This window comes from Malurus melanocephalus, unplaced genomic scaffold (genome assembly GCF_030028575.1).
Source record: "Malurus melanocephalus ecotype Western Australia unplaced genomic scaffold, MMel_1.1 scaffold_687, whole genome shotgun sequence".
Classification (NCBI taxonomy): domain Eukaryota; kingdom Metazoa; phylum Chordata; class Aves; order Passeriformes; family Maluridae; genus Malurus; species Malurus melanocephalus.
Window position 1 is genome coordinate 255,894 of NW_026623919.1, and position 13,129 is coordinate 269,022.

Below are 13,129 nucleotides of genomic sequence, written 5' to 3' on the forward strand. Positions count from 1 at the left end.
CAAGTATTTCAGAGTTCAGAAGCTGTCTAGTGTCAAAAGGAGATGGTGAATTTATACAAGTGCATATATACACACTTTTATATATATAAGTAAAACTAAATTTTTTCTTTATACAAACTTATTGGAAATGACCACAGTTATCACGGAGAACAGTGAAACTTTTTCACTGTACAGCTGTTCAGTCTACATGTACTGGAGTTACGAGCAAGAATAACTTGGTGAAACAAGAGTTTATATAAAATTTCATGATAAGAGAACCTTTATTTAACAATGGACAGTCTCAGTAAATTAGGTTGAYAGGAGCAATGAATTTCAGTATTAATGGAGCCAAGTACCTGATGTGTTCATTACTTGACTTCAGCTTCTTCTACTTGAGGTAGTGTATCCCAAACAGGTTTCTGAATGTGTTCAGGTATTTGCTCTATCTTAGTCTAAAAGGAAAGCAAGAAAACCATTTATTGCCCAGCCAGTTAACATCTAACTGCTTTTCTTTATTTATTCTGGTTTGAGACATGAATCAGATTTAAAATGCCATCTAGTGGCAATTCCAAGCAATATTGCCTCTTTACCATGTAATACTTAGAAAATGTTCCTTTCAAACTACACCCATTTATTTTCTCAGCTGACTTTTTAAAAGACTCCAGTAGTTATTGGTGCTTGCATCAGGACTCGCAAGAGTTAATAATGTGGGGTGTTAACTGACCTTTTTCACTTCCATGGCAACCCCTTCAGGTAAGTTTCGTTGGATATACTCCAAGTAAACCGCAGCAGTACTGCTTGTTAGGTATTTTARCTAAAACAGAAAGAAATTTTTTAATGAACTACTATTAATAATACTTCAAACAGAATACAAAAAAAAGTTTTTATATATGCGGGACCAAACATCTTACAGGAAGGCAGCTTCCATAATACTGAACAGAGGCAGCTGATCTGCACTCAACCCTTACACAAGTATGAAGTAGTTACTTCACTACACACTTCACTGCACTTGCWGCCTGGAATCACATGAATTGATTATGATGGAAGTGGTGGACCTTAACACTACAGGTATCAGATGACATTAATTACAGGTTAAGCAAGAATTACCAGCTTTTCTATACTCTCAAAACTCAAGCCTRTTATAAATCCTGCAACTCCAGACTTCCATTGAAATACTGTTTTTTTAGTTTCTCCTGGTTCCACTGAATTACTGATCTTTTAGTTTTCCCTGGAAGATAAAAATAGTGCTTATGGTCTGCGGGCAGCCACTTGTACTGCACTAATGTCAGGGGACTTAAAGGAAGTCCCATTTTGCTAAGCASTGTGCAAATATACAGTAAGACACCCAAGAGCCACAAAACGCTGGCAGTAAACCTTTCTTCTAAGAAAGTCAACCACAGCTGCATTCTAAACCATACAGATATCTGTGTCATCAGCCGCAGAGCTGGTGGTTTGTCTATGCTTCCCTTCTTCTATTTCCTATATGCAGTTTTAGTTTGCCACATGAGGCTGCAYAGGGCAAAAGTAAGTCTGTTCAAAAATATCAAACCAATTCACAGAGAACAGAGCCCTGAGTGACTGGCAATGCCAATGATTTAGCTGTATCTTCTTCCCTTCCTGAGAAAACTGTTTGAAAACAGTGATGTTTGAAAACCAAGAGCATAAAACACATAAAAGTTACCCTCAATTMTACCTTGTTTTCTTTAGTCATTCTTTTAGCTGTTAAGATAATGGTAAAAATAAACCTTTTGGTCCAAAAATTATGTAGGCTGGGCATTCAGAATAACTTGTGTTACATTCTGTGTAACTAGGTCAGCTGTTTTCCCATATTCTTCTGCATTCTCCTCCCCAAACTGTTTTCACTCTTGCATTAGCATCTAGTAATATCTTTGAATTGTGCACCTAGAAAAAGTTTTTTCCCTTCTTCCTTACCTCTAGACACATGTAATGTGTTCTCATTTCATACTGAACTCTGTGCTTCTTGTAAATGTGTACAGATTTGAGAAGMGTCAATCGTTCTATCGTCTTTGGGGGTTTATCTCTGATGAAGCAAGAGAAAGAAAATTTCATGTCAGAGAAAGGATGATAATACAAGTTTATATCAAAGATTATGCTGAAATCTCTTTCCTTACTTGACATTCAGAAGATCTACAAGGAAATACGAAACACTGGTAYCATCTCACATGGGCATGGTTAGCACTCAGATATTAACCAGCACTAGGTCAGGGAAGCTACAACACTGACAGCTGTACTCAAAGTACTGTCAATATCCTTCATGTARATAAAAAGCACTTCCACCATGGCAGTGCAGCGTGCAGAACTGCTCCTGTTTTGTCATCACTGTACTGCCATCAAAGACGTGTTAGATCTACAATCTAACCTGTCAGATAATAGCCATTTCTTTTAAAAAAAAACCCAAAAACTTCTAAGCACAGGACCTGAATTACAGCAGATGATATAAGAAGCATCTGACACCATATCCCCCTACAGATCAGTTACTTACACTTTTTCAACAGAGATGCCAAGTTCTTTAGCTGCAAGCACTGCGAAATATTCATAGCTGTCCAACACAGCTCTATCATGCCCTTTAACGAAAATGGACAATCTCTTGTACARTGTTTCTGGCTCATCTGAAACAGACACCTGCATTTTTGAAGAAAGGACAAGAGTTACCACACCATGTTCTCCTTAATTAATGCATGCACTGCATATTTCCTTAGCCTACAAACACCCCATTTGTAAAAGAAAACCATCCCACAACCTGTTTAGCTGCTTATTTTAGTTTTATAACAAGGGTCTGACTGCATTACCTTGACTGACAAGCCTCACTCTGCCAGGGAAGGCTAAGTGTGAAGAGATAGCTAACTTCTGAACACTTAGGTAGAATTTCTTCACCCAAAAAAGTAATGCCAGATAAATATAAGGAGGACAACACCAGCAATGGCAAGAATTAAACTCATTATTAAAACAAAGTTGGAGCAGCAATATTTGTGTTTTATATAGCAGTGTGCAAATACCCAAAACACTTAACAGTTTGCTTGGGCATGGAGATTCACTATGGGCAGCAACCCGAATTCTCACTTCACTAAGTCAGCTCTAAAACTACTTTAAACACAGTTGGCTTCCCCAGGTGTATTATCCTGTATGTTTGTACAAGTGCAAGTTTATGAATTTCAGTTAGAGCTTCAATTTCTGATGGTCTGGGCTCGCTGATCATCCGTGAGAGCCTTAATGAGTGCAGAAGTATTGATTTTCCCAGAGGTTTACTCCTAGGCAGTTTAGCACACTAAATCCAGCATGTACCAGAGACAGGAGGAAGGCTGGATCAGCTATGTAGATCTAATACTGCCTGTCAGATATTTCTGAAGCCCTTGTCAAAAAGCTGCTAAACTGCTGCAGGCGCTGAATTGAGTATGGCCAAACAGCTGGTATTTCATTGAGTTACAGCTGCATACAAAGGCCAAAAGTTACTAAAAGGCAAATGTGAGCTACAGAAATATTGTGGGGAAAAAACTCGAGATTATCTCAAATACCAATAATCTAAATTATTTCTTTCTCCRTGGCAAATTTGACATCACTGAGACAGAACTTTAAAAAGCTGCAAGAAAGAAATTCAAGTTTTTCTGGATGTCCTCTTTATTACTAAGATAATACAAAATACTGTGCTRCAGCACACTCACCAAAGGGTTAGTCTTAGGCTCCTGTGTATCAACATGGGATCCAGCCAGCTGTGTTCTCATCAAGTTGGAGCTCCTAGAAAAACAGGAAAAGCATAAAATAAAGTTGTTAAAGTTGGATTTTAATTTTTCAGGGACTATAGAGGAGGAGTGGAAGGAGGAGGGTCTGTTATACTTACGGAAGAAAATACTGCTTTTGCATAATTCTGCTYGCATAACTGACAGGAAAAGCTAATCCCTGTACGAAACAGATAGGTTATCTTGTGGGTTTTCTTCCCCAAACATGAAAGCAGCCAGTTAATACAGTTTTATTAAACATTTTTTTTTGCACATCCAAGCACAGCACATTCTTAGGCACTGATATGAAAATAGGAAATTTGCTCCATTGGAAAACACAGGAGAACAGGAGCATGTTGTATACATGAAATACATCATTGTATACATGAAATGTATTTCAGTATACAATAGCACCAAAAAAAAGCAGCACGTTAAGGGCRCAGTAACAGTATGCACTTACTACTGAGGCACCTGAAGAGCAATCACAAAGCATATTTTTAACAGAAAAACGTCTTTTTGTGGCATCAGRTGCCATTTCTGTATATGATAATATTTTTTCTTTAGTTTTACTTTCATGGTACAATATACATTAGCTTTTTCCAGTGATGAGCCTAAGTAGGGATTATAAAAGCAATCMAAAACAGTATTCTGTAAATGCAAAAACTCAACCTTTGAATTTAACTGGAAATTTACTGTTTTGTTTCAGAAAAAAAAGAATTCTTTGTGATTTTGAACASTTCTTCTTTTGAAGAGAACATCTAAACAGAAACATTTCTTACAAGTAAATAAATCATGTTTAAAAGATAACATGGCTTTCTGTATTAGAAAAGGAATGTASTTGTTAATCACATAACTTTACTGTCTTTCATATTAAAATAATTGTTCCCTTCTGAACATTATGTGGCTTCTAGCTTCCTTCCACTAATTCTTAATTTGGCAAAGTTATAAGCTACTTGATGGGGAGGGGGGAAGGAACTCTCACTTGCATAACAGAACTTTAGTGCTGCAGCCGAATGCAGTCATAGCTTTAAGAGAGAAGACAGACCCCATCCAAGAGTTATACAGGTGACTGCCTGATCAAAGCATCAGGAAATAGCCAGAGTTTACACTTTTCCAGTTAATCTTATTGYAGTTGCCCATGGTAACTGCCTCTATGATGCTGCTAGGTCCCTAACCTTTTCTAGGATGCATCATACCTTTATTATACATCAGCAGTAAACAAAGTTGTTTTGTCTAGTACTTCTGCTTCAGTCGCTACTTATCCTATAAATGCTGCTTCCAATAAAAAAAAAAGATGACAGCAGGAATAGGCAGGAGAGTTTTCTGTTTACAAAGCTGTGTGCAAATTTTACAAAATGATACACTGAATGCCTCAGATGGCAGAGATGGCATTCAATGGGCAGGAAAGTGTATTTTAACAGCTTCATTCTCCGATTTAATGCTCTTGTTAATGGCCATCAGAGAAGGTAGAAAAGACACTCAAAGACTGCAACACAACATAATTCAGCTTCCTGGGTGAACCCTGAAGACCTTTCACAAAACGTAATTACCCCTCTAATGCAAAATAGCCTTAATTTTGTTTGGCTGAGAGCCTCTGAAGTATCAGGGGGAGGCAGATGCCTGAAAAGCAAGTCCAGAACACAGTGCACACACGGAGGAGAGTTTATGGCTGCAGAAAATCCAATTTTCTCAATTYGGGAGAAAGCAATCACTGTTCTTAAGTCCAAACTAGCAAACATCAGCAATGCAAAATGTTTTCCCACTATTTTACGTTATAACTTCCAAGCTTTGAAACTTTGAAGACTAGAAATTCGCCTAGCGCATGACACCAAACCCAATTCACACTATCCCTTCCACCCGGACTAACTGAGGGAAAACCACAGAACTGCAGGGAGGAGTTCTCCGGACCCACGAGACGACGATGGCGYACAGAGCCCCACGTTGTAGACACAGCCCCAACCGTCCCGCAGCCCGAAGGCTAACATTCGCCACGTCCCCTTTTCCCACACCCCTCGGGAATGAAGGCACCGAGGAAAAGGACGAGAAGGAGGACGGGGCTCCCGGGCCCCTCTCCCGCCACACACCGCACCTGACAGAGCCGCCGCCACAGCCACGCCGGCGCCATCTTGGCTCCGCCCGAGCCCGCCCTCCTGGCCCGGAATGAGAAGGGCGGCCGCTTCCCCCGCCTCCTGTCCCGCCGGGGAGGCTCAGGCGGCAGGCAGGGCAGCGCTCCGGGGTCTGGAGACGAGTTGGGCGCTAGTACGGCGCCGAACGAGGTTTACGAGCTCCCAGCTCGGCTCCCCGCCCCGGTTCCCGCGTCCCCCGAGTTCCCCCTCAGGGCAGCCCCGGCGGAGCAGCGGTTCCCCTCAGCCGCTCCCCGCCCACGGGCCCCTCACAGCCGCTCCCCGTCCGGTTCCCTTGGAATCCTTGGAAAAAAAAAAAAAAAGCCAAAACCGATTACATGAACCCTAGTTTAGAACCTTCTCTCCGCTCTTAAAAATACTGGAAAAGGCATACAAGCCCGTTAGAGCAAAACCCCTCTGCATTTTACAAAAATACAAAAATGGCCGGATATCACACATTACCACTTTTTTTTTTTACACGTACAAATCGTGGTTAATAATACAACACAGCTTCTGATCGGTATCAAATCTTTCAAGGGGAGGGGGTAATAAACAAGTACTAATTTATACCACTAAGCCATCCTTAAATACACAGAACTGGGTAGGCAGTAACCTGAAATTAAGCTATGCGCAAGTTGAATGCTAACGGGAACCTGAAACCAGCATAGATCACAAGTGCTATCAAATGTATATTTTTTTTTATTTTGTTACTTCCTCTGCCACCTAAAATTACAGTCCGCTTTTTACACTGAAATGCCTAAAATATTTACAGAACCATCTTCTAATAAAATAACAGTTAAATATTGAAAATAAGATTTTTCTCATAAAATATGTTTTCTGTATGTACAGGTTTTATCAAAGAGGACTAGATCCAATATTGAATAGTTTTCCATCATYAACCATCAGCAAGAAAAAAGCTTTCTGAAACAAAACTATGTTCAACTTGTACAAATAGGCAGAACAGCACATTCAACATCAGCCAATGTAACAATAATGATGAAGTCAATGTTTGAGGCCTAAATCATGTACTGCTTAGGAAATGYGCATTTCTTCTTTTTCCTTTATGAATAACTTCTTTGGTTATCATTGTTCTGTTATATTCTTGGCTGTACAATATAACAGCACCCGATTAATGTTACAGAACCAGGCATATATATGTGTGTATATATATATATATATTTATAGATAGTAAGTTTAGCACAGATCCTGTCCAATTGTTACTAAAAATGTTCCACTGTAGATTCCTCAGCACAGAGCTGCTCTTCAGTATCAAGCCCGTAAGTTTCTACTTTATTTCACCCAGTTCTTCAAGCAGAACTCTGATTTCAATCATCATTTTGCTTAAAYAGTTTTATTCCCACCATTAACAAAGAAACCTGAAAATGTGTCCGTTTCCCAGTGTAGAACCCTTCTAACAAAGATTCTTGTTAAGTTCAAAATTATACAAGTTTGGGAGGGGAAGAGTAGATTCTGCTGGGCTGTTTCTAACACAGGCTCCTAAAAGTCAGTGTTTTACCGCTCACAAAAGCCTCCACATCGCAAACCATGAAGACTTCCATTATCTATGAGATTTTTTGTCAGGGGGTCTTGCTGGCTGCACACAGCTGAGCACCCAGTCTGCTGACCCTGGATTGCATATGGCCCCTGTAAAAGTAAAATGTCACAGCATGGACAGGAACTGCTGGGGAATGTGCTGAGTGGCAGGTCGGGAAAGAAAACACTGTTGCTACCTGRTCTGAAACTCACGGGTGCAGTAAGTGAGAAAATCACCTCTTACGTGACAGGAGTGAAAATTCCACCCACTGGTCAAAACCAGCTGCAAAAACCKCTGGAAAACCCCCCAAAACACTAAAACAACCACGTACGCAGGAACTTCACTAACCGGAAACTGAGAAGTTATTTCCATTCTTCTGAAGAGTTGTTCTTTAGTATCAGAACATTCGACCTTAAGTAGAAACTTCAGGTCRTTTGGCTTCACATATTTGGCTTCGACAGAGAAGGCACCTCTCTCTGTCATTGGGTCCCACTGGTTTTAAACTTGTGTGGYCTAGTACTCCTACAAAAGTGCTGTRATTTGCCCTCATTTTGCATAGTTAAACAAGGAAGAAAGACAGTAGAAAATAAGACCCRCCATCCCTCAGATTCTGCTGAAGACATTAGGAATATGGCAAAAAGAACCCAAGAAAAGAAAACCCAACCCATTTAAAAAAAACCCAAACAAACCTGAAGCCTGGAAGATCTGAAGTAAGTCTTATAAAATACTTTATAAAGTTAACAATACTCCTCTACTGTGCAAAATTCACAAGAAAATCAGCACTGCTGCCTGAGAAAGCTCTGCAATCAGAATTTATATTCTGTAATTAAAGGTCCACTCAACCTAGCTCCATTTCTTCCTTAATTGTTTTATTCTGCAGGTACAATTCTTTCAACATCCTATTTAATCAGAGAACCAAATCAAAATGTATATAAACTGTGTCAGGTGTCCAGTAYGTAGATCTGAACCTAAGGGAAGAGAAACGGCAATTTAAACAGCCACATCAACTCACCTTTGYGGTATGTTTATAATAATTAAAGAATAGATGAATTTGATGTAATGCAAGAGGACTGAAAATGGCACAAGAATAACAAATCATCCCTAGAAGTAATAACTAACATGTGCATATCAGTCTCTTTTCCAGTGCCAAGAATGCTTCCCTGTGTTTGCCTGATGAGAGAGCAAGCATTGCTCAAGCATACACTCCCCTAAAACCACCAAAAAGGCTATTCCACAGTGTGATTTATTGTCACAGGACAATATTTCCAGTGCAATCTGATTACCAAGGCAGCATTCCTRATTCAGTGTTCCCATCAGATGATGTACTGAACCACAGTACAATAATTTTCCTTCTTCAATGCTTGAATTTAGGTCATTTTAAAATCAGCAGATCAAAACCTTGCTAAAATGGAAGGTTTAAAATGTCCTGTGTAACCAAGACAGAACTGCAAATGTACTGTAATATTACTTACTCTTTCACAGTTAAACCAGATTTTTTTCCCTTCATCTCCTTTAAAACGATAGCACAAAGACAAAGAATGTAATCATATCTTTAAGAGAGATGACATTTAGTCTYTAGAAGATGCTGGAAATGATCCAATATAGGAAAAAAAAAATGTTTCATCAGAAGTGTGTGAAGTTTATTCTTGTAATTGGGCTAAAATGAAACTTGGAAGAGTTAGATTCTACCAGGACCATCTGGAAGGAACTGATAGCAGAACCATGAACTTCTGTAATTAATGGCCTTGCAAGTTATCAGCAAGAAGAGCTCAGATAAAAACACCTTGTAAGAATATTTGTACCAATTATTTATTTTTTCCCCAAAACACAAATTAATAAAAAAAAAAGGGAAAAAAGCAGATTTTTTTTTTCTAGACCTGGATAAAAGAATTATAATTTTCAACAGGTAGTTTACAATCAGTGGGAATAAACAAGCAGTCCAGGTTTCCTGATTGATCCATTCAGGGTGTGCTCAGTAGCTGTCTATCAAACAACTTTTATTTACAACTCAGCATCATCCTGCAGTAGATCTGGATCTTCATCATCCAGTAAGAGGTCAGCATCCATGACTTCATTCTCCTCCATGACATCACCCAGATCCGGAACAACATCATCATCAATGTCACCAACATTTTCAACATGTTTAACCAGACTCATGTGATCCAGGGGGATCAAACTATGCCCAGCTGGCCCAGTAGTTCTTGCAATAGTGGCTGCCATTTCTGCTGCCACAGCAGCTTTCTGAGCTTTCTGCCTTTGCTGTTCTTCTTGTTGYCTGTGAGTCTTCATATGAGCATTGCGGCTTTTGATTTTGAAAAAGACCCTAAGTTTTAAAGAAAAAAAAAACCTCAGATAAAAATGCACTACTTTTGATGAAATGAGCCAAAAAAGACTCAGCAACCTATCAGTACATTTGCTTCCTTGTCCTGAAATAGAAGTCAGTGAAGTCTGCAATGCCATGGTGCGAATTTCAGGGACATATTACCAGATTTATATATCCTGATGGAMTCAAAATGGCTTATTCTGACTCTGCCAGTGGTAGTTTGTCGCTCCCACACCTTCTCCTATGCACATCCTAGTTCTCCCTGTATTAGTTTTACAACCATCTTGCAGAACAGGGAAAAAGTGAAGGAATACCACATTAGGATGGACAAACAAACCCATGCATAAGAAACACAGAAAAAGTTGCCCAGTGTCACATCCAAGTCTATGATGAAGTAGGAAGCTGGAATGTCAGGTGYAGAGATTCTAGCAGATAACTGGAAAATATGAGTAAATACTGCAGGGGCATCAAATCCAAAATGTCATAGATACCATGTCTAAAAGTTTTGGCAAGAGGACATATCAGTTAGGGGGAAAACTGCTTCTGATACYTTCAGAGCAAAATAAAAGGTTTGTTCACAATTCTACTGCTCTGGAATCCTAACATGCAAATTCAATGCAGTACACAGACAGTTACACTTACTTGCCACACTCCTTGCAAGGAAAAATTGTTGTTGGGTCAGTCTCGCCGCTTGTTGTGCTGTGGGCAGGTGAGCTCTTGATGGAGCAGTATCCGCTCTGCGTACCAGATTTCTGCTTGGTGCCAGGAATGGTGCAGCGTGTTTTTGTCACCTGGTTCGTACCTCCATGAATGCGAGCATGGCCATTCAGTGCTTGTCGGGAACTGAACACCTGGCAAGGGAGCAGGGTGGAGGGGAGGGGAAATCACACACACAAAAAAATAAACCTCAAGAAATCACAAGAAAACCCTGGAACAAGAACTGCAGAGAGTAGGATGCTGAATGCATATCCCAACAGAACAAGTGTGCATGTCTAATATGCACCATCTACTCAGCCAAATGGTGCTTGCTTTCAGCAATATCCCACTRCAGTTAAAGATAATCATAATAATACAAAGCAGTGAGCTATCCAATTATTAAAGTTGTGTAACCTAATTGAAGTTGTTGCCATATAGTATTTCTAACGGATACATCATCTCAGAAYTCAGTTTTCTTTACAGATCAAACTGCTTATATTTTGTAGGGTGGGAATTAAAAGCAGTCAAAATACTTGTAATATCTTTTTAATACAAAAATACTCAGGAGGTACCACTGGCCAGGAGCAATCTAAACCCACAGTTACAAAAATCACAATTCACTAGTTTACACACACAACCACCACCACCACCCTCTCCCCTTTAAATATACCAAACACACRTACCGCACCACAGTTTGGCATTTCACAGATGAAGGAGGATGAAGAAAGTGGGAGACCCTGAAGGGCAGGCAGATCTATAGGTCCAACAAGAGGGATAGTTGGTGGGTCAGGTGACTTCTGCATTTCCCTTTCTTCCTTTCTGTCTTCTTCGATCTCCTCATCTTCCTCTAGCACCTCCTCTTCTCCACTTGTCTAGWATTGAGAGTGCATTTCAGAAATAGTACAAATATGGTCAAAGACAGCACTGAATTTTAGTTCATGCACAGTTCTGGAACAGCACGTTTTTCAGTCAGGTGTGCTTTCCAGTATCGTGTTTCTTCCCATCCTAAATAAACTACTGGTYTTGCTGGAACTACTGCCCCTTATTGGATGAAGTGTAACACATGAAGCTTCTCTGCAGTGCTCAAAACAGCCTCCAACTGTAYTATGGAGCTGTGGCTCCAAAAATCTACAGATGCCAGGAGCTGTCCTCTTGCCATTAGAAAGGCTGTGTATACTAACTATACTTGTAGTCAAGTTACTTTATCAAAACCCCAAAATAACCAATCAAAAAAAAACCCAAACCCACAAACCAACACGTCTCAAGTGGTATTTGTACTAGAAGGTTAMAGCAGCCTTTAGGAGCCCATACAGGCAAAGGCATAATTTACAGAGGTTTACCTGGACTACAGTTAGATAATACACTTTAATTTTGTTGCAGTCCAGCCACACAAATCTTGGTGTAGCTGAGGTCATACAATGTTTRTACAGAACATAATTTAGAGTCATGGAATAATTTCTGTTGGAAGATACCTATGCCACCTAATTCAACCTTCTCCTCAAAACAGGACAAATAAAAATTACTAAATATTAAACTTTCTCATCTTCTTTTAAACTTACCAAGCATTCGTCTCTTTTTTTCTCTAAACGCGTTCTGTGTTTCCGTCCCAAACGCAAGATTTTCTTCCAGGTATAGTAGTATTCCACACATTGTGCAACTGTCTTAGACTTAACCTATAGTTAAGRAATTACAGAAATAGTCCAATCTTAATTTTTTTGCTTTCAGTCAACACCATTTTAATATATTCCAAAAGGCAGGCTTTATTACTCAAGMATTCAAATAGAGAAGAAAAAAAGGCAGTTTTGACTACAACAGGAATACTCTTGTAGAATAATTATTTTTGAATTTTTTTTCCAGTCAAATTTGTGTTGACTTTTCCAGCTTCAGTATATTTCTCTGGGATTCTCTAGACTTCAGATAGATAATGACTCAGAATATCCTTCTGTAGATCAACTGTACAATACCACTGAGAAATCTAGGAATTAAGACTTGATTCGCATAAATCCATCTATTTTTCAACATTTGAGCTAACAAGTAGGGTGTTGTGCCCTGAGATCTATAACCTTGTCATTTCTGCTTTGTGGCAGAACATGAAAAGTAAGCCCAAACATGTTCTAGCTTTATGAACAGGTTTCAACCCTTTCTGGCACCAGGTTCAATGCCAGTGACTCAAGATGCCAGGAGATGTATTACTAGGTACCTTGTAATACAGAACAAGAAGATGATAACAGAAAACTACTTGTCCCACATAAAATGTCATGATTTGGATTCTAGGTGTGAAAACTTTCACATGCAGTAACAAGAGTAACAGCTTTTATTTATTTATAACTGTTTTTCACTGATACTTAATGCACAGGTACACCCAATGAATATACCACTCCTGTTGGTGTTCTTGTAACCACTGCTGCCTCTATGCCTGCAGTAAGCTGGTCTGGTACTAGAGGGAAAATGAAGAGGAACAGAATAGAAAAAAATAAAAAAAAAAATCCAACAACTGACAGACAGAAATAACCTTACCATTTTCTGTACAAATATGAAGTCTTTGCTGTAGGTGGACAATGCCTCTTTGAACAGCCTCCTTTCTTGATGYGTCCATTTGTCAGAGCCTTAAAAAAATGTGAATTCATTATGAACAATAAAAACTCACCACCTTCACATTGATGCCGTATCTGAAATGAGAATCGGGACATCTCAAGCACATGCAAGTGATTGCTGCTACCCAAACACAAGTATGGCTGTA

The 13,129-nt window shown here is 39.4% G+C and overlaps 2 protein-coding genes across 5 annotated transcripts in view; both read right to left on the reverse strand.

The window, feature by feature from the left end:
• Window positions 1-6: 6 nt before the first annotated feature.
• MRPS10 (mitochondrial ribosomal protein S10) lies at window positions 7-5,885 on the reverse strand. The gene is made up of 7 exons (XM_057384115.1): window positions 5,803-5,885; window positions 3,836-3,894; window positions 3,660-3,732; window positions 2,483-2,622; window positions 1,912-2,020; window positions 704-793; window positions 7-431 (listed from the first exon to the last, which is right to left on the reverse strand). Exons 1-7 carry the CDS (start codon window positions 5,836-5,838, stop codon window positions 348-350), a joined length of 591 nt encoding a protein of 196 aa, XP_057240098.1. The 5' UTR covers window positions 5,839-5,885; the 3' UTR covers window positions 7-347.
• A 1,793-nt stretch (window positions 5,886-7,678) lies between these two features.
• TRERF1 (transcriptional regulating factor 1) overlaps window positions 7,679-13,129 on the reverse strand; it is a 31,149-nt gene continuing 25,698 nt past the window's right edge. For all 4 annotated transcript variants that reach the window (XM_057384114.1, XM_057384112.1, XM_057384113.1 and 1 more), the window contains 5 exons: window positions 12,907-12,995; window positions 11,949-12,062; window positions 11,073-11,261; window positions 10,336-10,544; window positions 7,679-9,693 (listed from right to left, as the gene is read on the reverse strand). In XM_057384114.1, the coding sequence (XP_057240097.1) occupies window positions 9,372-9,693; window positions 10,336-10,544; window positions 11,073-11,261; window positions 11,949-12,062; window positions 12,907-12,995 (923 nt within the window). In that variant the 3' untranslated portion in view covers window positions 7,679-9,371. The remainder of the gene's footprint in view (window positions 9,694-10,335; window positions 10,545-11,072; window positions 11,262-11,948; window positions 12,063-12,906; window positions 12,996-13,129) is intronic.